General features: G+C 38.7%; 1 protein-coding gene and 1 long non-coding RNA gene across 6 annotated transcripts in view; one reads left to right on the plus strand and one right to left on the minus strand.

Annotated features, from left to right (window-relative positions):
• The window catches only part of Nars2 (asparaginyl-tRNA synthetase 2, mitochondrial), a 149,127-nt gene that overhangs the window by 83,638 nt on the left and 42,583 nt on the right, over positions 1-22,906 (plus strand). For both annotated transcript variants that reach the window (XM_063256408.1, XM_003468526.5), the window contains exon 7: positions 12,007-12,139. In XM_063256408.1, the coding sequence (XP_063112478.1) occupies positions 12,007-12,139 (133 nt within the window). The remainder of the gene's footprint in view (positions 1-12,006; positions 12,140-22,906) is intronic.
• LOC106027391 (uncharacterized) lies at positions 4,227-21,580 on the minus strand. Of its 4 annotated transcripts, none has more exons than XR_010049824.1 (4): positions 21,235-21,580; positions 19,649-19,948; positions 5,291-6,349; positions 4,227-5,042 (listed from the first exon to the last, which is right to left on the minus strand). It is a non-coding gene; the product is annotated as an uncharacterized LOC106027391 (long non-coding RNA). The 4 variants fall into 4 exon arrangements; XR_010049826.1 differs by having other exon boundaries at positions 4,227-5,416; positions 6,044-6,349; positions 21,235-21,575; XR_010049823.1 differs by having other exon boundaries at positions 4,227-6,349; positions 21,235-21,577.

Raw genomic sequence — 22,906 nt, forward strand, 5'->3', positions numbered from 1 at the left:
GGCGGTGATCTTTGGGAATATCACCGGATGTTGAGTAACAAACTGTAGTATGGGGTCCTTAGGAAATTGATTATCTATATTCCCGGGGAACACGCATCTCAAGATGGTCCAAGTATCCAGGCAGGCGGTCAGGGTCTTTATCTGAGAAGCAGTATAGGGCACCCGAATGGCATAAGGCGGGGAACCAAGATGTTGGATCGCTCTACTGTGCGCCTCCAATGCCAGAGAAGCAACTGATTCCGGGTAGTGTTCAATGACCTTGGCAGGTGAGACCTTAGGGTGCACCCACAGGAGTGGTCCCTTTTGCCAAATCACCGCCGTGGGCTGACATCTGGTCTGCAGCAAGCAGATTTCGAAAGGCTGTCCTGGGTCAATCCTCTGTAAAGTAGCTCTACTTATGGCCTTTTCAACCCTCTCTAAGGCAACCCTGGCCTCTGGGGTGAACTCTCTGGGGGAGGCAATGTCCGGGTCCCCCTTCAAGAGATCAAACAGAGGCTTTAAGTCAGAATTGGAGACATGTAAGTAAGGTCTGACCCAGTTTATATCTCCTAATAACTTCTGCATGTCATTTAAAGTGGTGAGATTATCCGTTCTGATGGTTACCTTCTGCGGAGAAACCAGAGTAGAGGAGAGTTTGGCACCCAAGTAGGTCACCACTTCTCCCCCTTGAATCTTGTCAGGGGCAATGTTCAAGTTAGCCTTTCTCAGGGCCTTGACCAGTTGGCCTAACATATCTTCTAACATTTTTGTTTCCTTTGCACTGATAAGCAGGTCATCCATATAATGAACGCATCTAATCTTGGGGAAGGCTTTTCGTATAGGGGTCAGCAAGGAATCCAAATAGATTTGACACATAGAGGGACTGTTGGCCATACCCTGAGGTAGGACCACCCATTCGTATCTGAGATCAGGGCTCTCCTGGTTAACCGTGGGCAGGGTGAAGGCAAATCGATGGGTGTCTTCCGGATGCAGGGGAATAGAGAAAAAACAATCCTTAAGGTCTATGACATAGACTGGCCAATGTCTTGGGATCGCTGAGAGTGCCGGAAGCCCCCTTTGAACTGCCCCTAAGGGTTGCATCTGCGCATTGATCGCTCTCAAATCATGGAGCAGCCTCCATCTGCCTGATTTCTTCCTGATGACAAAAATGGGGGTATTCCATGGGGAAGTCGACGGCTTTAAGTGTCCAGCTTGAAGCTGGGTTTTTATTATTTCCGTTAGTGCTGAGAGCTTCTCCTTGGGCAGGGGCCACTGAGGTACCCAAACTGGACTTGGGGACTTCCAAGTGATTTTAATCGGGGTGGGTAGGAGAACTTCTTCAGTGGCCCCTAGAAAAAACCCAGGCCATGTCTGCCTTCCTTCTTCTCCATAGGTACAGGGGAAGTCTGGCCCTGTAGGGCAGAGCCCAAGCCCTTGCCGGGGATATACCCTTGATTCTTAAGCATGCCCTTGGCCTGAGGAGAACAATTGGATGTAAGGGTGACGTCCATCTGGGTAAGGATGTCTCTCCCCCACAGAGACACTGGCAGTTGTAGGACAAAAGGCTGGAAATGACCCTGGTGGCCTTCCTCATCACACCAAGGCAGGGTTATGGCGCTAACCTGAGGAGCTGTCACCATCCCTAACCCTTGAAGTGTGTTGTCTGCTGTATTTGTGGGCCAACTAGAGGGCCAGTCCTTCTTAGAGATGATAGACCGATCGGCCCCAGTGTCCAAAAGCCCTGTAATTTTTCTCCCATTTATTCTCAATGATAACATGGGTCTTTTGTCAAGTGTCAAATGCAGCCCTTCGAAAATCCCCGACCCCGCGCCTGGTCCCCTACCGCCCCTGATCCTCTGCTGAGAGGGGAATTTTCCGTGAAGGCTGGGGAGCAACAAAAGCTGCGCTATCTTATCTCCCTCGTTAATGACCAGAGTTCCGTTAGGGGATCGGACCAGAATTTTTATGCGGCCTGTGTAGTCAGAATCAATGACTCCGGGGACAACAATGAGACCTTGCAGGGCAGCTGAAGCTCTACCCAACACCAGTCCAACTGTCCCCTCAGGCAGCGGTCCACAACATGGGGTTTCTACGATTTGGGTACCCAATTCAGGCGTTAGTATGAGTCTGGTGGTGGCACAGAGGTCCAGTCCTCCCGAGCCGAGCGTGGCTCTTGTGAGGTTTGGCTGTCTCGAGGGGACATTCTCAGGGTCCGGGGGCCCACTCCTTGGAGGGGCCCCCTCTGGCCGTTTTTTGTCTCTGATAGCTGTCTGCCACTCAAGCGGTTTCCGTCACTATCAAAGATGGAACGACAGTCCTCAGCACGGTGAGCTCCTTTCCGGCAGCGCCTGCAAATCTCCCCTCCCCCTTGGACGGATCCGCCGGAGCGATTCCTTTGGGGGCACTCACGCTTCAGATGCCCTAGCTTTCCGCAAGTGAAGCAGGCGCCTCCTTGGGGCCTCTCTCTGGCCTTTATTTTGTTATTGGTAGCCGCTGCGAGCAGGGCGGCCACACCTGCGTTGGAAAGGGGGCCCCCTATCTCCCTGCAAATTCTTATCCAGGTGTTTAAGTCCTTGTTCTTATGTGGTGCGATTGCTGCCCTGCATTCTTTAGTACATTGTTCGAAAATCAGTTGCTTGACCAGTGGTAGAGCTGTCTCCTTACTAGGGAAAATCTTTTCTGCTGCATCTTGCATTCTAGCCACAAAATCTACAAATGGTTCTGCGGTGCCTTGAACTACCTTAGAGAGGCATGCGGATGCGGTCCCAGAGCCGCTTACCTGTTTCCAGGCTCGCATTCCAATAGTATTGATCTGCTCGTAGACTGCACTGGGGTACTGCGTTTGATCTTCAGCATATTGCCCCTCCCCCGTTAACATGTCTCTGCTCCATCCCCTATGACCCCCGGCAGCATTCCTCTCTGCCTGTTCTGCTGCGTACTCAGCATACCAAGCCCTCCAATCCAGATAGCTGCCAGCTGGAAGGCAGGCCTTAGCCAATTGGGCCCAATCCCCAGGCGTAAGGGGAATAGAGCAGAGATTTTCTAGTATTGCCACCGTGTATGGAGCTTCGGGGCCAAAAGTCGTGACCGCGCTTTTCAACTCTTTTATCTGCTTAAGGTCAAAAGGCTCCCACACATTCCTACCCTGGCCTGGGGCAACTTGTATGGGGTACACTCCATAGGGGCCCACGTCTATCCCTGGTTCCGGCATCCTTGGTCCCGCCCACCATTTAGAACGCCAGAGCGAGCCATGGAAGTATCTTGAACCCCGAGGCGGCTCAGCATAGGACGGTGGCGATGGGCGGGGACCGATAGTAGCCGCCAGTCTCCTAACCTCACTCTGCGCCCCCTGGTGGCACAGTTCCTCACGGCGCACCGCCTCCGGAAATAGGTCCCAAGGTGGGGCCGTAGGTAATTTCTCCTGTCGCCAGCAGGGGTCAGCAGAGGGTTTCTCTTTTTCTCCCTCCGCGTCCCCCATTGAGATGGCGCGGAGCTCACGTCGGAGACCCCCGTAGATGCTTTTCCTGGACTGTGCTTCTTCATAATAGGAATCAGACGAGTCCGATTCCTTCCCCCTGGGGTCTTCCTCCCGAAAGGAACCTTCCCTAGAGTTTTCAGCTTTCGCCCGTTCGAAGGCTTCTCTCACCTCTTTGATACCTGCACCATGGACAGCGGGCGGGAAACCCTCGTTTTCCTTCTCTAAGCAGGTATGTATCATCTCCCACAAGGGGCGAACGGAAGGGGATAAGTCCCCGCCGAGCTCGGCAGAGGCCAGATCCCCCCCCAACCTCTCCCATGAAGGCAAAGTCAAACGTCCCGTGGGTAGGAACCACGGGGCTATCCGGTCAATCTCGGCAATAAACAGCTCGAGAGTGGCACGACTTACCCCAAGATCTTTTGTTTTTAACAGTCTCTTAAGGGCCTTGGCTAAATCCCCAGCCTCTTTGCTCGGTAATTGGCCCATATTCTATCAAAAGATACCCTCGGGTGGCTAAGATCTGCTCACCTCGATACCTGGCGTATGTACACCAGGGGAGTTAAGAAACTTGCCCTGTAGGTGCGCGCCACCCAGGGCCCAGGCGTACTCCCAACTTACCTGGCCGACGACCTCTGCCGTGTGGTAAGCCAAAAGCGGTCTGTCTCTGCAGTACGGGGGTGATCAGCTCCCCGTACGGGCCACCAAAATGCGCCGCGCGGCCTCTGAACCCCCGACCGGCAGGGGAACTGACTCACACGACACACCAGAATGCAGAGACAGAGGTCGCGTTTATTGACTCTCCACACAGGTCGTCCCCGGAACGTTCCTCCCTGATCGGACTCTCCAGTGGGGCTCTCTCTGTTGAGTAACCCCGCGTAGTCCTCCACTCTCTATGGTCTGCGTGTCTTCTCTTCCTCTCTACCTCCTGCTCTGTCCTTATATCTATAGTCCTGTCCTATAGGGTAACAAGGCGTGGCAAAGTCTGATTGGGGGACATCAGCTGTAGCTAGGCAGAAGCTGAGGGTAAGAATACGGAAGTAGGAAACGGGCGCCATCTTGGCATCATTCGATGGGAGGGGTAATCTACTGAAGGCTTCGCTCTTTCCTACAGGCCTCATCTGCTTAGGCAGGTCCTCTGGCTCGGCTCCCGACACTTGTCCACTCAGTATGGCAGTTTGCTGGGTTGTAGGGGAGGCACAGTCATGAATGTGAGTGTAGATAGCGGGCCTCGTGCATTAGGTGTGATCTGTGTGCAGAGAAACTCGGGGCATAGGTGCTAGAGTAAAAGGCACAGCAGTACCAGTCTTTAACATGGTTCTATGTTTTACTTTAGGAATAACCTTGTTGTCAGATTTCCATTCAAATCTTGGTTGGCTGGTTAGTTTAGGGCTTGCTGCAAATGACTTTCCTGTCTCTTCTTCCTTCCATTCAGTGTATTGCAATACAGAGGAACAGGAGAAAGGTAAAAAGAAGGTGCCTGGGGTCAAATCATAGCTGTCTGGAAACAGTGAATCACATGAGGCTGGGGATTTAGCTCAGTGGCATAAGCGCCTGCCTTGCAAGTGTGTGGTCGTGAGTTCGATTCCTGGTACAAATAAAAACGAAAAAAAAGAAACAGTGAGTGACAAACAGGCTATAGTATTGATAACCCAACAGACCAGGACAAGTAGTAAAATAGATGCACATTTTCTGATTATGAGGAAATTACTTGGCAAAGATTATTATAATTTAAGACTATGTGAGAGTTTATTTCAGTTCAGTGAACTTTTACTGACCTGGTGGTAGAAAAGTGTCAGGGGGGAAGATGGAGGGAAACTTGCTAATCAGTCTTACCAGGACTGAAGAACACACCAAAATAGGAAGTTTGCTCTTGAATTTCAGTTCCAAAAAGAATAAATGGCCAAGCAATTAGTGACCACGTTGTGGTGACACATGCTTGTAATCCCAGCACATGCGAGGCTGAAGCAAGAGAAGCGAAAGTTAAGACCCTCTGGGCAATTTAGTGAGACTCTATCTCAAAATAAAAACAAAAATGGGATGAGGATGTAGCTTAGTGATAGAGTGCTCCTCATTCAATCCCCAGTATCAAAATAAAAACAAAACAAAAGACCCCCCCATTGAAGAGTAAAAGTAACCTATGGGTAGACCCTTATAATGTAACTTTTTGGTTTCCAAAGAGCCATTTTTGTAACTATGTTGATTGATACATGTTGGATGTTCTTTTGTTATCTTCTTTTTAATTTTAAAAAGTAAAACAAAGGATAGAAATGATACAGAATTTTTTTTTTTTTGGTACCGGAGATCGAATTCACAACTCTGCCCTTGCAAGGCAGGCGCTTATGCCTCTGAGCTAACTTCCCAGCCCTGATACAGAATTTCAAAAAAAGTAGGAATTAACACTAGTTAATATATTGCATATTGTTATCTCAGAATTAGTTGTTCAGGCTACGAAATCTAAATATAAAGGTAATGAATCAAATAGTGACAGTAAAAACTGGTTTTTTTTTTTGATGAACTAAGAGAGATTAGTAGTATGGTTCTAGTGTACATATACAAACATACATTTATATATATTTACCAACATACATATAATGTTTTCCTTTCTTCCTTCTCCCCATCCCAGTAGTTCTGTCCTTTTGTTATCTTAAACATCAGCCTCAAACTGATCGGCTTTCCCTTTTATAGCTCTCCTCTCTCCGTGATTTGGCACAAGAATGGTTTCCAGTGCTGAGCATTTTTGTTTTCTGCTGGTGTCTTCTCACAGCAATATTAGCCTTTCACTTTGTTTGTTTGTTTGTTTGTTTTTTATTTTAGGAATGGCCTTGTTATAAGATATCATTTCAAATGTTGGTTAGTTTAAGCCTTGCTGCAAATGACTTCCACGTCTGTGAACTCAGAAAAAAAAAAAAACAACAGATCAGCCATAAATTAAAATAGAAGCAATTTCATATGGGTTTAGAAACAAAATTATTATAAAAAAATACTAGAGATCTGTGCCAAGCTGCTCCATCTTCCACCCCTGTACAAATTTGAAGACCAGAAAGGCTAAATGGCCTGCTAAAAGTTACAAAATATTAGTGAGATTTTATCATTCTCATTATTTTCATGAAGACAGCATATTCTAGATAGCTTTAATTTTAACATTAAAACATACCAATTCTAACATTTAAAGAAAGGAAAAATGCCAGAATACATTAGTTATCTTTGAGAAGAAAGATTGTTCTATAAATGTTTGCCTCTGCCCTTCTGAATTTCTAGATGTGCACTTAATGCACATGGTCAAGGCTGTGAGCATGAGTAGATGCAGACATGAATCTAGCCTCTACCACTAGCCAAACGATGACTCTGTGACTTTTGGGAAAGCTTTTTAACCTTTTTAACTTCAGTTTCTTATTTTGGATAGTAGAAGTAGTAATACATCCTTTGAGTCAGTTATAAAGGAGTTAGCTTTAAAGTTCTTACATTAAATGCTTGACCTGTGAGGATTACTTCCTATTGTATTTGTTTTGTCTTTTTGAGACAAGGTCTCACTGTGTAGTTCATGCTGGCCTCAATTCACTGTGTAGCCCAGGCTGGCATCCTGCCTCTGCCTGTCTAATGCTGGTGTTACTGGTGTGCACCACCATGCTGGGCTAGGATCACTTCCCTATTGTAGCCACCATCACTACTACTGCTATAATAGGACTCTGGACTCTGACAGAGGGTTGTCAGTATTGGATGGTTTAAACAGTCCTCTCTTTAACCACTTACCATTCTAATTATTTAAATACAGGATGGCCAAAACTTGCATGTTTTTCATTAATTTTATTAGCTAATATAACAGGAAATAGAAAAATGACAATTTTATCAAATTTAATAGTTTTTCTGTGTATGTTATGTCTTTAAAACATTCAATACACAATGCATTGTTACAATCTGGACACTAGTGTCTAGTCTCCTTCCAAATGCTTTCTACATTATTGCCTTTCTTTGAATAACACTTCACACTGTTGTGTTAGCCTTTCTTTTTTTTTTTCAAATATGGTTAATACAATTTCAGTAAGATGTCTCCCCGCTAAACATAATAGTGAAGATGTTAATGATGTACATCATGGTTGGCATTTGGCTATCCCATATTTTTCAACTATTTGGTCTGTTAGACTTAATCTAAATTGTAAATGACTTTTTGAGCCTTCTTCTTTTAAATAAGTAACAAATGAGTTGCATATTGTTTGGTCTAGAAGGTGCATAACTATTTTATAGTATTTTTTTCCTTGCTTTTTGATTAGAGGATAGCTTGTTAAATGTTGGTTATCTCTGTTAATATTACCCATAGAATTATTATAATCATTTACCACAATTGGAATTTTTGTAGTTTTGCTTCTTTCAAGTTCTGTCATTTCTGTATTATGAATAGTTGACAATAAGGAGATGTCTTTTTCATCTCTTAACTTTGTAACAGACTTTTCCGCTCTGATATGCTGACGTTTCTCCCTTTTTCAATTTTGTTTTGCAGATTTTTTTGTTACTTCCTTCTCATTCAGTCTGTGTCCCAAATGTGTCTCATTTGTATTGTAGAAGAATATCAATACCTGAATTTTGGAGAAGTCTAAAAATTATATGTAATGTACTCACGATAAGAGTTTTTATAGATTGTAGCAAAAAATTATAGGTTATTTTTCACAAGTAAACAAAAATTAGTGAAGAAAATAACCAGAACTTACTATTAGATTTCACTAGAAACAGAGGCAAGTACAACATTTTGAATAAAAAATATATGCAAAAAAATAGTTGATATACAACAAATAAACAAACATAGGAGTGTATTTGGTATGAAGAATTGATTGGTAGAAATGACACCTGCCTGAGAGACTAAAAGTAGAATGTAAACAAACCCTCTGCCTGAGTGATGCTTGGGATAAACTGTTAAATGGTTAAAGATTGGGCAAAGCACAGTCATCAGTTCTTACTCTTTTAGTCTTAGTTTTTGTTTTTTTGGTACTGGGAATTGAACTCAGGACCTTGTGCTTGCCAGGCAAGCACTCATGCAGCTGAGCTATATCGTCAGCCATTCTTAAAATATGTTAAACTCTACTAGAATATGACTTTACTCGAGTACTCAGTCAGAACCTGACCTTTAGTATAATTAAAAATTGTTGGCTTTTCTATATTTTATGCTAGAGAATTTGCCCTGAATATCTAGGGGAAATTATTAGCCATTTTTAACACTGATTCTGGAGCATCTTATCTAGAATTGCCCTATGAGAAGCAAATGCTCTTGTGATTTGAATTTGGAGGTCTTGTTAGAAGCTACCATTTTATTTATTATTTATTTTGCTTTGTTGCTTTGCATCAAGTCTTGCTTTGCAGGCTAGCCTTGAACTCACTCTGCAGCCCAGGCCTCCAGCTCATAGCAGTCCTTTTGCCTCAGCGTCTCGAGTGTTGGGATGACAGGTGGGCGCCACCACGCTCAGCACCACCATTTTATTTGTAACTTCTGCCTTCACACAAGCAGTATGTCTCTCTTTTTTTTAAATTTTATTTAAAAGGAAAAAGAGAAAAAACAAAACAAAACAAAGCAGTGAAAGGGTACAAGTAATACAGAACTACAAAAAAAAAAAAAAAAAGAAATCACCAGTTAATAGATTACACATTATCATCTTAGAGATAGTTGCTCAAGTCACAGTATCAAAGCATACAAAGTGGACATTCAAACAGTGAGACTGTAAACAGTTGTGTTCAATGATCCCATGAAAAACATTAATATGGTCAGCTATTTAACACCCCTAAACACACTTGCAGTTGTATCCTTTAGAGCACAGCAGTATGTCTCGAATAGCAATCCCATTAGCCTTCCTTGTAATTTAGAGCCTTCAAAGTAAGTTTCAACTATGCCACAGATGTGTTTATATCCTGGAAAGTTTCAGTAAATATCCTTTAATGTTAGTTAACATTTGTATATACAGTTTGTTTGATGTAGTACCAGAAAGAAAGGATTTTGGTTACTTATTTTTTGGCTTGTTTTTGTTTTTGTTTTAAGACAGCATCTCACTATATAGTTCAGGTTGGCCTTGAACGCATTATTTAGCTCAGCCTGGCCTTAAAATCACTGCAGTTCTCTTGCCTCAGCCTCCTGGGTGCTGGAGAAAAGTCATTTTAAAATGTAGACATACTGTTGTCACCCTACCTAGAGATGGCATAGTCAGAGTTGACACTCTGGGCCTTATAACTCTTAAATTTATTGTTTGGGATAGAACTAAATTGTTTCACTCATTTTAGGTACCTATTTTAGTTTCACATTTTCAGTATCCTAACTGCCTCAGTAAGATGATCTGGGAATTTTTCTGTATTTGTGGTGCTGCTGTCTGTGAGGATGTTGTGCTTTTCAGCTGGTGACTGAGGAAGCCTGTCATCATCATTAGTACTCATTCAGCATGGGCACCTGTTCCATCTAGACACTGGAGAGGCAAACATGAATAAAACATGATTCCTGCTCTGGAAAATTTCATAGATTATTGGGCCGGAAGATTTTAAAAACACAATTACATTTCAAAGTGATATCTTACATGTTGATGTATAATAAATATATAAACAAAGTGTTACAGTAATATACAGAAAGAGACAATAAATTTGGAGGTATGTGATAAGTTGCCAAAGGGGAAATGAGATTTGAACCATGTTTTGAAGGTTAGGTGGGAATTTGCTATTTAGAGAGGATGAGGGGACAGAGTGTACAGGCTAGGAACAGCTTATGTAGAAACCAGAAGTCACAAGGGCGTGCGAGGTGAGGGCAGTGCCTTCAAAGTAACTGGAGAAAAAGGCTACACGAGAGAAGATTGAATTGAAATTAGTTTTAGTTTTATCCTTTCTGCAGTGATGAATCATTGAAGATTTTTAAATTAGGGTTGACATAATCAGATTTGAGTTAGAAAACTCATAGTAGCTTGGGGCCAGAGAAAGACAAATGGCAGACACCAGTCTGTATTTGCTGTATTTTCCTAGCAAAAAACAAGGATTTTATACCAACAACAGCTGGTAAGGTAAGAGATGTGTCACCTGATATGAGAGTGTTTCCTAACATGCAAACAATTAAGTTTTGTGATTAATATGGTATCATGTGGGTAGTGGGGTTTGTGATGGCTGGTTTAGGTGACTGAGTGGATAAACTACTGAGAAAAATATAAAAAGAAAAACAGTGTTGTTTGGTTTTATTTTCAGGGATTGGGACAAGACTTCATTTTGAATAAATTAGTTAAGACTTTTCAGGAATATTCTAATAAGCAAGGCTGGATATGAATCTTGGGAGAAAAGTAACTGTAGTAATATTTTTTTAGTTCCCAGTGTTTGTTTTTCCATGAAAAACTGACGTTCTCAGGGATTAACTGACTGTGGTCCTAAGAAGGTAGCTATGGAACCAAAACAGATTCCTGAACTTCTTACCAACTGAAATGGCCTTTTGAAAGAAAAAAACAAACCCCTTGGTTTCTACTATGTTACTGTTTCATTTCCCATAGTATCTTATTTTACTTTAAAAAAAAAACTAGTGTATAAAAATATTGTCTATTTTCTGCCCTGCGTTTACTAGAATCTTAGTTACTTGGCTGACAGACAAATGAAGAGTGTTTAAGGTTATAGCTAAAGATCTGCAAACGTTTTTCTTTCTTGTTGCAAAAGCAAAATTTAAGATTAAGTCCTCGGTAATACTCATTGTTTATGTGTGGTCCACCTTGATCTAGCCTTAATCGTTGCCCTGCTTAAATATGAGGGAGACTATAACTGTTAAAGAGTGAAGATGTGATGTCTGCTTCTCTGTAGAAATGTAAAAATAGCAGTCCCCACCAAATTTGGATTTTGGATTATAGTCCTTTATGAAATTCAGAAGATAGGCTGTTCTTTGAAGTCTGCCCCACAGCCAAATTTCAGACATTGACTGAAAGGCATTCAGTGATTGTGAAGGCCTTGGGTAGGCTTGTAATAATATAAATTACTATGCATAACTGATACTCTCTTTTCATGTTTTTTAAAATAAATGGGTACGCTCTCACGTGAAATTCTAGTTTTTACTGTTACTATGTGGATTCTCTGGGTGATTTCTTGGGTGGCGATGTATTTTCCTTTACTTTCTTCTTGATTGCTCTGATATGTGGTTGCCTGCTGCTTAAGGCAGCTGCAGTAGAGTGCACCCAGAAGTGGTTATATTGGTATATTTAGAAAACCATAGGGTTTGTAAAGCAGTTGCACATTCCTTTGGATAAAATGGTTTCTATAAATGTAACATTTTTAATGAAACTAATATTATCACTCATTAGAGAAATAGAGCACCTAATATGTATGGGTTTGTGGACGTGACAGAATCACAAAACTTCTTACTTATGAACTCATTCTAAAGCAAGGAATAGAGAAAGCAGTAGCTTGCTTGCTTGGAATGTGCATGGCCCTGGATTACATCCCCAGTACCATTAAAAAAAGAAAAAGAAAGAAAGAAAAGAAAAGAAAGCTCACCAAGTATTTTAGAGACTTAAAATCAATCATGTGATCCCTCTTTTGATATTCTTCCTCTTGAATTGCAGAGCTTTTACTCAGGTATTTACCTTTGGTCCAACATTCCGAGCTGAGAATTCTCAAAGCCGGAGACACCTAGCAGAGTTTTATATGGTAGAAGCAGAGATTTCTTTTGTTGAGAACCTTCACGATCTCATGCAGGTAAGTATACAGTATTAAATTTTCATTTATATGTGACATTAAAATGCTTCTGTATACATTTTTACCCTGGGCATTGTGCATTATAAGTATTCTTCAGATGAAAGTGGAGAATAATTTAATTTAATAAATGTTTACTTAGTGCCTTTAGTGTAATAGTGGAACCTATGAGTCAGATTTAAGTTTAATCCCAGTTCTGCTGATAGCTTTGCTTTGTAGTTGCTTACCTTTCATCATCTTGTGTTCCTCTACTGCAAATGCAGAATAAACTTATTTTACTAGGTTATTATAAGAAGTAAACAAAATAATGTATATTGTATAAAAACCCTAGCATGAAGCATATCAACAGGCTTAGTAATTACTAACCTTTAATTTTACTAGGTAAATAAAATACTACATAGATTTCTACAACACTTATATAAACTTCCATAAAGCTATTGCAGAAAGCATCCACAAAATCTGTCATGGTTCATTTTGGGGAATAAGACAAAGCTAGAGAGATAGCAATCAGATCATTAAATAGCAGCTCTTTAAAGGCCACATTACAGAGTTTAAGCTTTATTTTTAAAAAAATTTATCCAAAAGGTATAAGAGAAAAAAGTTTTAAGTTGAAAGAGGTATTGTCAGTATTACATAGATATATGTGATATAAACTCTTTTTTAAAAAAAAATAATTTGTGTGATCTAGCCAGTTCTGTCCTAATACTGTTTTAAATTTTTATTTTACTTTTGTGGTACATAATGATTACATTCATCATGGGGAGCTGGTATATGTACTTTAAACATCTTAATTCCTTTTTATCCCTTCCCCCTTTCTCTCTGTATCCTTATTTCCCCTCTGTTTGTCTCTTTGCAAAAGCTCTACCTTCCCATTTCCTATTACCTTTTGTATTTTTATTTTTACAATTTATTTCTATTCTGGGTTTCTCATATAAGAGAAACACGATATTCAAGCCCATATAATCTGATTTAATTTTCCCAATTCTGGTCTCAACATGCATGACTCAAATTTATCTTTCTTTATGTCAGTGTAGTATGTATTTCACTGTGTATAAATTCCACATTTTCTTTATGCACTCATCTGTTCATGGACATGGACACTTCCCAGATTTAGCTATTATACATTTTGCTGCTGGGATTGGGGATATAGCTCAGCAGCACAGCACCTGTGTGGCAAGCTAGAGTTCAATTATTGGTACCAGTAAATAAATTAATTAAAATAAAATAAATTGTGCTGCTATAAACATCGGTATACATAGGTCACTGAAATGTAATATCTTGTGGGGATTTTTTGCTTTTTTTTTGAAACGGAGTTTCATTATTCAGTTCAGGCTGGCCTTGAACTCACTTTGTAGTCCACATTGGCCTTGAACTCACAGTGACCCTCCTGCCTCAGCCTGCTGGTATTATAGGCATGTGCCCCCACAACCAGACTTCTAATGGCATATGCTTAACTCTTTTGGGAAGGAGAATAACTGGAATTTTTATTTTTAGTTCTTCAGGTAATATCCATAGTAATTTCTACAGTAGTTATACATTCCCACCAACAAGGTAAAATGTTCCTTCCACCTATCCCAGCCTTGCCAGCATTTGTTGATTTCTTGATGATAGCTGTTCTTTTTGGAGAAAGAAAGAATCTCATTGTGGATTTAATTTGCATAAGGCCAGTGATGTTGAACTTTTTTAAAAATATATTTATTGACCACTTGTATTTTTTCTGACAAATATCTATTCATTTCAGTTTTCCATTTTTTATTGGGCTTTTTAATTTTAGGGTCTAATTTTTTGAGTTCTGTTTATATTTTAGATGTTAGTCCTCTGTTCGAAAGTAGCTGGCAAAATTTTTTTCCCATTTGCTGGATTGTTTCTTCACACTGTTGTTTTCTTCCCTTATTGGGTAGAAGCTTTATAAATTGATATAGTTCTGTTTGTTGATTTTGTTGTTCTTGTTGTTATTTCTTAGGCAATCGGGGCTCTGTTCAAAAGGTCCTTGTCTATGCCTATGTCTTTAAGAGTTTTATCAATTTTACCTTTCAGCAGATTAATGTTTCTGTTTTAATATTTTGCTCACATGTCCATTTTGATGGTAGTTTACTACATGGTAAGCAGTAAGGATCTAGATTCAGTCTTCCGCACGTGGACAGCTAGTTTTTTCAGCATCATTTGTTAAACAGCTGTCTTTCCTCTAGTATGTGTTATTGGTGCCTTTGCCAAAGATCAGATGAGTGAATGTGCTTGTGATTGTTTCTGAATCCTTGGTTCTGTTCCATCGATCCACGTGTATGTTTTTGTGCCAGTATTACTCTGGATTTTTATTTGTTTTGGCTTGACTTTTTTTTTAAAATCACTGTAGCTTTGAAACATAACTTGAAATCTGGGGTTTGCTCTCATTTCCCAGAATTGCCTTTGCTATTCTGAGTTTTCTTCTGTTTCCAAATGAATTTTGGGATTCTTTTCTCTAGTTCTGTGAGGAATGCCATTAGGATCTTGATTGAATTTGTATTAAATCTGTATATCTGTTTTGGAAGTATGATAATTTTGACAATACTGGTTTTTCCTACCCAGGAACAAAGGACAACTTTCCAGTTTCTGAAATCCTTTTTGATCTCTTTTCTCAGAGTACTGTGGTTTTCATTAGAGAGGTCTTTTACTTCCTTTGTTAGGTGTAAGTCCCAAGTATTTAATTTTTCTTGCAGCTATTGTGCATGGTATTTTATTCCTTTTTTTAGTGGGTTGATTTTTGGTGTATAGGAATACTGTATACCACTACCTGGATAAATTTGTTTATTAGTTCTTAGAATCTTTTGGTGGAATTTTTTGGTGGAATACATAGATGTGAAAGATCATTTCATCTGAATAAGGATAGTGTGAGTTCTTCCTTTCGTATGTATTTCTCAAGAGAAAGAAATAAATAAAAGATTCAGGTAGGAAAGAAAGAAGTCAAACTAGTTATTCACAAATGACAAGTTTTGATACTATATTGAATATTATTAGTGATAGTAGATATCTTTCCCTTGTTCCCTCTTTTAATGATGTTGGTAGCAGGTTTGTCATAAATTACTTTTATCAGATTTAGATAAGATCCTCATATACCTATTTTCTTTGGGTTTCTTTTTTTATCATGAATGGATTTCGAATTTTGTCAAAGACTTTCTGTGTCTGTTGAGATGATTATGTAGTTTTGTCCTTCCCGTTTATGTGATGTGTTACATTTAATGAGTTGTGTATATTGAGCTGTCCTTGCATCCCTGGCATGAAACATAGTTGGTCATGATATATGACCTTTTTATTAATTTTTTGCATTCTTTTTGCCTGTATTTTGTTGAGGATTTGTGCATCTGTATTCATTAAAGAGATCAGCATATTATATTCTTTTCTAGTTGAGGTCTTACTGGTTTGGAAATCAAGGTAATGCTAGCTTCCAGGAATGAGTTTTGGAGTACTCCTTCCCCTTTAATTTCATTAGAGTTTGAGGAGTATTGGGATTAGATCATCTGTAATGTTCTTGTAGAATTCAACAGTGAATCTACTGGGTTCTGGACTTTTTGTAACTATTAGTTTTGGGGGATTTTTTTTTTATTGCACCTCAATTTCATTACCTGTCATTGAATTATTCATGGTTTTTATATCTTGTTTGTTCAATTTTGATAATTCATATGTATCTAGGAATCTATTTCTTCTACATTCTGTTGTTTATTGAAGTCTAAGTTTTTGAAGTATTTAGTGATAATCTGGATTTTAGTGTTTTCATTTCTAATTGCATTGATTTGGTTTTTCCTGCTTTTTTGTTTTGTGTGTTTTGAGGTAGGGTCCTATGTGTCTTAGGCTGTCCTTGAACTCACTAATCTCCATTTCATTCATTTCTGCTCTGCTTTCATAATTTTCTTCCTTGTACTGCCTTTGAATTTGGATTATTCTTGTTTTCTAGAACCTATAGGTGCATTATTAGGGTATGTGGGCTCATTATGTTTTTCTGAGGCGGACATTCACCTCTATAAACTTCCCTTTTAGAACTGCATTCATCGTGTCCCACAGGTTCTGATATGTGGTACTGCCATTATGGTTTGATTATATATACATGGTCTCATTTCTTCCTTGATTTCTTCTGTGACACAGAAAAAAATATTGTTTAATCTCCATGTTTGCATAAGTACTGTGGTTTCTGTTGCCATTAATTTCTAGTTTCATTGCACTATGATATGAGTTCTGTTATATTTATTTATGCATGCTTTATGAGCTAGTGTGTGATGTGTTTTGAAGAAAGTTCCATGTGTTGCTATATTGTTGTTGGGTGGAATAGTAGGTATCTATTAAATCCATTTGTTCAAAGGATTTTTTTTTTTTTTGGTCTAGTTGATCTGTTTGTAACAGAGATATTGAGGTCTTCAACTATACTTGTATTGATATTTATCTAATCTGTTAAGTTCAGTAGTGTTTTATGAACCTGAATGTGTCATGTTCTGTGCATATGTATTTATAATTGTTATCTTTTCCTATTGAATTGTTCCTTAAACCAACATGTAGTGACCTTCTTTCCCTCTCCTGATCAGTTTTGGCTTACAGTCCACTTCGTTTGAAAATAGGATAGCTATTCCTATTTTCAGCCTTGCAATGCATGAAATGTTGTTTTCCATTCTTTGATTTTTAGCTTATGAATTTCTTTTTTATTTAAATGTGTTGTATACAGCATACTGTTGAGTTTTATGTTTTGATTCAGTCTGCAAATCTGTCTTATAATTGGTGAGTTCAGTCCATTCATTTTGAACGTTATTGAAAGGTATAGACTTATTCCTTTTATTGTGTTATTTTCCTATTTCTCTCTCTCTCTCTCTCTCTCTCTCTCTCTCTCTCTCTCTCTCATACATACACACACACAAACACACACACACACACACACAACTTTATGCTCAACTGCCTGAAGTATTCATCCCATTAGACTTTTTGGCATTGTTGCTTTCATTGTCTCTTTCTAGGATATCCTTGTGAATTTTTTTAGAGTACTAGGTTATTAGTTACGAATTTGTTAAGGTGCTTTTTGTCATGGAAAGATCTTATTTCTCCATCTATTTTGAAAGAATTTTCTAGGATATGTTAGTTCAGATTGGAAGCTGTTTTCTTTTAGGGCTAAAATACTTCACTCTAAGCTCTCTTGGCTTTTAAGGTTTATACTGAGATGTTCACTATAATTTTAATGTAATTTTAAATCTCCTTTAAAAAGTGATTTGTTGATTTGAGGATTCTGTCCTTGTCTGGAATTTTGACTATGGTATGTCATGGAGTTCTTTTCTGATTATGGCTGTTTGTCATTCCATATTGCCTCACTTATCTGTATGTTAAGTTCTTTTCCCATATTTGGAAAGTTTTATGCTATTATTTCTGTAAACAGATTTTTACGCCTTTTATGCTGTCTTCTAATTTTTCACTAATTGTAATTAATCTGAGACTAGTCTGCTTTGTGTCATGTTATCCATTTTTCATGTTCTCTTGATATTGTTAATGTGTCTCTGAATATATGGTCACCTGCATTAGCCTTGTGTTCTAGTTCTGACACTCTGTCCTCATATTGGTTATTTCTGCTGCCCATACTTTCAGTAGTATTGTTTTATAGTTGTTTTTGTTTTTCAATCTCCTTTTTTTTTTTATCACTTCTCATAATTCAGCTGTTTAACTTTTGATTTCCTGCCCTTCATTGCCTCGTGGCTCAGCATTGAGAGAGTTGGGAAATTTTGGAGGCACACTGTTACTTCATTATCTCACATTACTATTGTGTTTTTAAGGGGGGTTTCTTTCTGCATGTGTGCATATGTATGTATGTTTTTGTGTGTACTAAGGTTTGCAGTTTGACTACAGTGAAAAGATTTTGTTGCTAGTTAGTGTCTACTTGCCAGGGATATACTCTGGGCATGGAATGGCAAGGCTAACTAATATGCCTTGCCCTCTGTCCCATGATCCAACCACCTCCATTAATTTAGGGGGATGAATGTAGCATAATTGGCCACCACCCAGTTCTTCAGAAATGATCCACAAGATTGTTAATGACACAAAGACAAACCAAATGTTGGCATACAGTGAGAAACAACTAATATCAACAACTATGCCACCCAGTCAATAGTAACAAAATCAGTAATAGTAACAAAGTCCAAGATAAACTGGCTATATACATACCATAAGAGACAATAAAAGCTACCATTGTACCATCTTTAACAATAGAAAAAAAGATCTGTAATTAATATAGATACAAAGACAAACCAAATATTGACATATAATAAATATCTACTAAACATAACAACTATACTACTGTTAACAATAGAAAAGAATTCAACAATAATAGTGTAGAGTCAACTATAAATCTAAAGATTAATAAGGCTTAGTAGTAATACTAATAAAGATGGAGGAGATGGGAATAGAGAGAATGAAAAAATTTGAAAAATAAAAACAAGATGAGGGGGAGAGTAGTGCAACAAAGGATATTATTACACAGAAAAAGAATTAGATCAAAAGCAATAGAAAAAAATACAGAGACCAAAATAAAGACAAACCCCAAACTCCAAAAATCAATGAAGAAAAAATGAGTCCAAAAATACCACTGTGTTTTTAAATGAGTAGTTTCTTTCCAGGGTCTGTAGTACTGGAATCTGCCAGACATGGTGGAGTGATACTGAGTCATTACTAAGACCTATTTTGTTTCCACATGCACATTTTTGTGTGTGAATGCTGAATCCTGCCCTGCATTTTCTGCTAGGCATGGTCAGTCTGTGGAGTCTGCCCTGCAGCTATATGAATTCCAGTTATCCCCAGTTTCCATGTGCCCCAAGTTATGCTTTCTCCTACTAGCTTGTACTGTGTGGGTTTGTGAGGTGCCGCCTGCTCCAGATGCTCCTATGTTCATAAGCCCCAGGCTGTGACAGTCATCCAAGCTGAGACATATTCCTGATCACACTGGCAGATGAGAATATCTGACCACGGAACTCTATGTTGAGTGTAGGAAGTGGAGTAGGAGAGCCAAGCAATCTGAAGGACTAAATGTCAACTCCAAAAACATACATGACCAGTCTAGCTTCTCAACTCAGAGAGCAGGACCCCATGTCCTTCCCAGCATGAATTTAGACTTCTCGGGGGTTTGTCTATCCTGTGCCCTCTTCATGACTATCTCTTTTGCCCCTACCCAACCAGCTACTGTGGTACAGTGACCCCAGAAGCCCAGAAGTGTAGTTCTGTAGGTCAGTTAACCCATTCTCAAAACAAAATAGAACAAAGCAAAACAAAACAACCCTGTCTCAAAATGGCTCCAAATTAAACCATCTCAAAAGGTGGCAGGTGCTGAACTGGATTTCTTCCCTAACTCTAGCCTGCCACACAGAGGGAGTTATTTTCAGAGCAAAATCAACACTAGTTATTGTTAGTGTTGTTTGTTTGTTTTTCAGTTAGCAGTAACCCTGGGCTTTTTGGGAGCCCAGTCTGCCAGCCAGTCTGTTGTTTCTCCCTGGAGCTGTTGAGCCTCTCCAGGCTTACCTTGTTAGCAGAGAAACACACCCCTCCAGGAGCCATGGTTCACTTTCCAGGCTGCTTTGTTCTTTTCTCTGCGGGGTTGTGCTCCGTTTCTCCAGCTTCCTTGTAGTTTCTAGTGTTCCTGTCAGCTTTCTCCTAATTCATGGAGATCTACTTTTTCCTTCATCAAGCTGTTGTTTTCCAAGTGTCTTGATTACAAGTCTTAGAGAAGCTGTATTTTCCTGCTGGTCTTTACTCTCCCATGTTTAATCTCCCAGAGTTTTATTTTAGAACCATCTTTCTAGCAGAAATATGAACAATGATCTTGAAGGAGATAAAAATAGGGACAGTGTGAGGCCTTGTTAGGAGAGCATGGATGTAATCCAGATGGAGCACATAAGCCCTGAATTTTGGTACAGCAGGCTTTGCTTGTTAGTGCTACAGTTTGCTTACTATATGATTTTAGACAAAGGATTTCATTTCTCTGGATCTCAATTTCCTAATTAATAAAATGGAAATAATTATTCTTTATTTGGAAGGTAGTTGAGAAGATTGGCAGATGTCTATCAGGCATTTAGCATAGTTCTTTGTCCTTAGTAATTTCCCAGAAAGTGATATGTTTACGGCAGCCTTAGCTTACTGTGTGAGGAATGGAGCTAGAATGATTCTTCATAGTTGTACCATACAAAAAACAAGGAGAATTTTTTTTTTATTACCCTCTCCCAATCTAGCAGTTATTGGACAGGGACAATTCCCTCAGAGGGACTTAAATCTAAACTATTAGCATTCAGCATTCCCAGGTTCTCAGCTAGGGTATTTGCCCTTCAGGGGGCATTCTGCACACATACTATAGTACCCCTTTACACATTCACTTAACACCTTGCACTAATTACTCCAAAGCAGCATCCCTCATGATACGTTTTTGATTTGTCTCTGCGAGGGAGTGTAGGGGAAGGGGAGAGCAATTGTTACTGGCAGATAGTAGATAAAGGCAGAGGGGTGCTGTTCAGCATCCTATAAATCACAGCTTTGCTTCTCCTCAAAAGAGTTATCTGACTCAAAATGTCAGTAGTGCCTCTGAAGAATAACTTTGCTCTAGATGGTAGAGATTTAGGGTTTAACCTTCACAAGATGTCAGTGTGCATTCTTTAAGCACCTTTCATTTGAGCCCACCACCTACCATTTTTCACTCAGGCAGTGAGACTATTATAAGAGTGGAGCCACATTTTGACTATTTTGCCTCTACTCTGTCTCCAGTTCTCTGTCAGACCGAAAAAGAAACTTAACAATGATAATGCGTAGGGGCTGGGGATTTAGCTCAGCAGCATGAGCACCTGCCTAGCAAGTGCAAGGTCATAAATTTGATCCCCAGTACCAAAAAAAAAAAAAAAAAAAAAAAAATTTTATATATATATATATATATACACACATATATATATACACATATATATGTATATGTGTATATATATATTGCATAAATTATTTTAAAATTTATGAAAAGATCTAAAATCTTTGCTGTATGTTTTACTATATAACAAAATTACAAAATAACTTCTTATATCATTTATTTTAGTAATAGCACTAAGAAATAGATAAATTAAGCTATGTACCTTTGAATGTCTATGAACAAAATTCCATTCCAGATTTTCTCCCATTCACTTGGTCAAATCTCTGAGATTCTTTCATTCCATTGCATTAGTAGAACATTTCACATCCAGTATTAATGCTTGAAATCAGTCATTTCTTCATTCTATTCTGTTTTTTTCTTTCTGTCTTTCTTTGCGGATACTTCTAGGTACTTTAACTGATGGATTTTTAGGCAAAGTTTTGAAGCATTGGCGCTTAATGCCCCGGAACGATGTGAACCAGAATGGCACAGAGTCATTTAGAGCATTACTTCATGTGATCTTTGCTGGGGCTGTTTCAGATATATTTCAAAATAAGTTTGGAACTCATGAACAAATCAGATGACTCCAGGGAGACAAACAATTACTTGTCTGGTGACTTGAGATGGAGTAGGAATAGAAGAGGAAGTGGCTTCAGTGACATTGATTAAGGGTTGCATAATGTGTTCCTGGAACATATCTGGTTCACATCTAGTATTAGCTTCATTTTTTAAAAATTTACTGTTAAATTTATATGCATAAAAATTGTTTAAGTTTTGAGAATGTTATATACCTTTGTAATTAACATTTTAATAAAAATACAAAATAATTTGGTCAATCCAAAACCCCTTCTTGCCACCACTTTGTATTTTCATTCTTTCCATCAGCAACCACTGATCTGTTCCCTATCTCTACAACTAATCTCTTGCTTTCTAGCATGACATATAAATGGAATAATATCATATGTAGATTTTATTGTCTGCCACATAGTATATGTATATAATATTCATCCATATTGTTTACTGCTTTTTTTTTCTGCAGGGCAGTGTTCATGATATAAATATGCCTCAATTTATGTATCCATTTACCACTTCAAGGACATCAGATTTACTTCTAACTTGAAAATAAGGAAAAGAATCATAAACATCTTTGTGCTTTATATGAACATAGTTTTCATTTTTCTTGAGTAAGTTCCTAGGATTGGGACCATTAATGTTTAGTATTTAATTTTCATAGGAAACCAATCTGTTTTCCAAAGTAACTATATTTTTGCATTCCCAACAGCAATTACAGAGATTTTGCCTTTTCTTCTTCCTAACCATGACTTATTATTGTCAGTGGTAGGTGTGTGTGTGTGTGTGTGTGTGTGTGTGTGTGTGTGTGTATGTTTTCAGCGATTTTGATGGCTACATTGTAGTACCTTATTGTGGGATTAATTTCTGTTTCCCTAAAGCCTATTAATATTGAGCATGTTTTTGTGTACTTATTAGCCATTAATCTATAGTGTTTGGTAAAACATTTCTTGATATTTTTTTAATTTTATTTAAAAGGAAAAAGAGAAAAAACAAAACAAAGCGGTGTAAGGATACAAGTAATACAGAACTACAAAAAAAAAAAAAAAGTAAGAAATCACCAGTTAATAGATTACACATTATCATCTTAGAGATAGTTGCTCAAGTCACAATATCAAAACATACAAAGTGGACATTCAAACAGAGAGACTGCAAACAGTTGTGTTCAGTGATCCAACCAATAACATTAATATGGTCAGCTATTTAACACCCCTAAACACACTTGCAGTTGTATCCTTTAGAGCACTTTTTTTCCCTCTCTTTTTTACAACAAAATTTACACATTTTGGGTTTTATTACTCCTTAGTTCTTATTACTTTTTTTTT

This window comes from Cavia porcellus, unplaced genomic scaffold, assembly GCF_034190915.1.
Source record: "Cavia porcellus strain 051 isolate PalLab524CR breed Dunkin Hartley unplaced genomic scaffold, mCavPor4.1 scaffold_9, whole genome shotgun sequence".
NCBI classification, from domain to species: domain Eukaryota; kingdom Metazoa; phylum Chordata; class Mammalia; order Rodentia; family Caviidae; genus Cavia; species Cavia porcellus.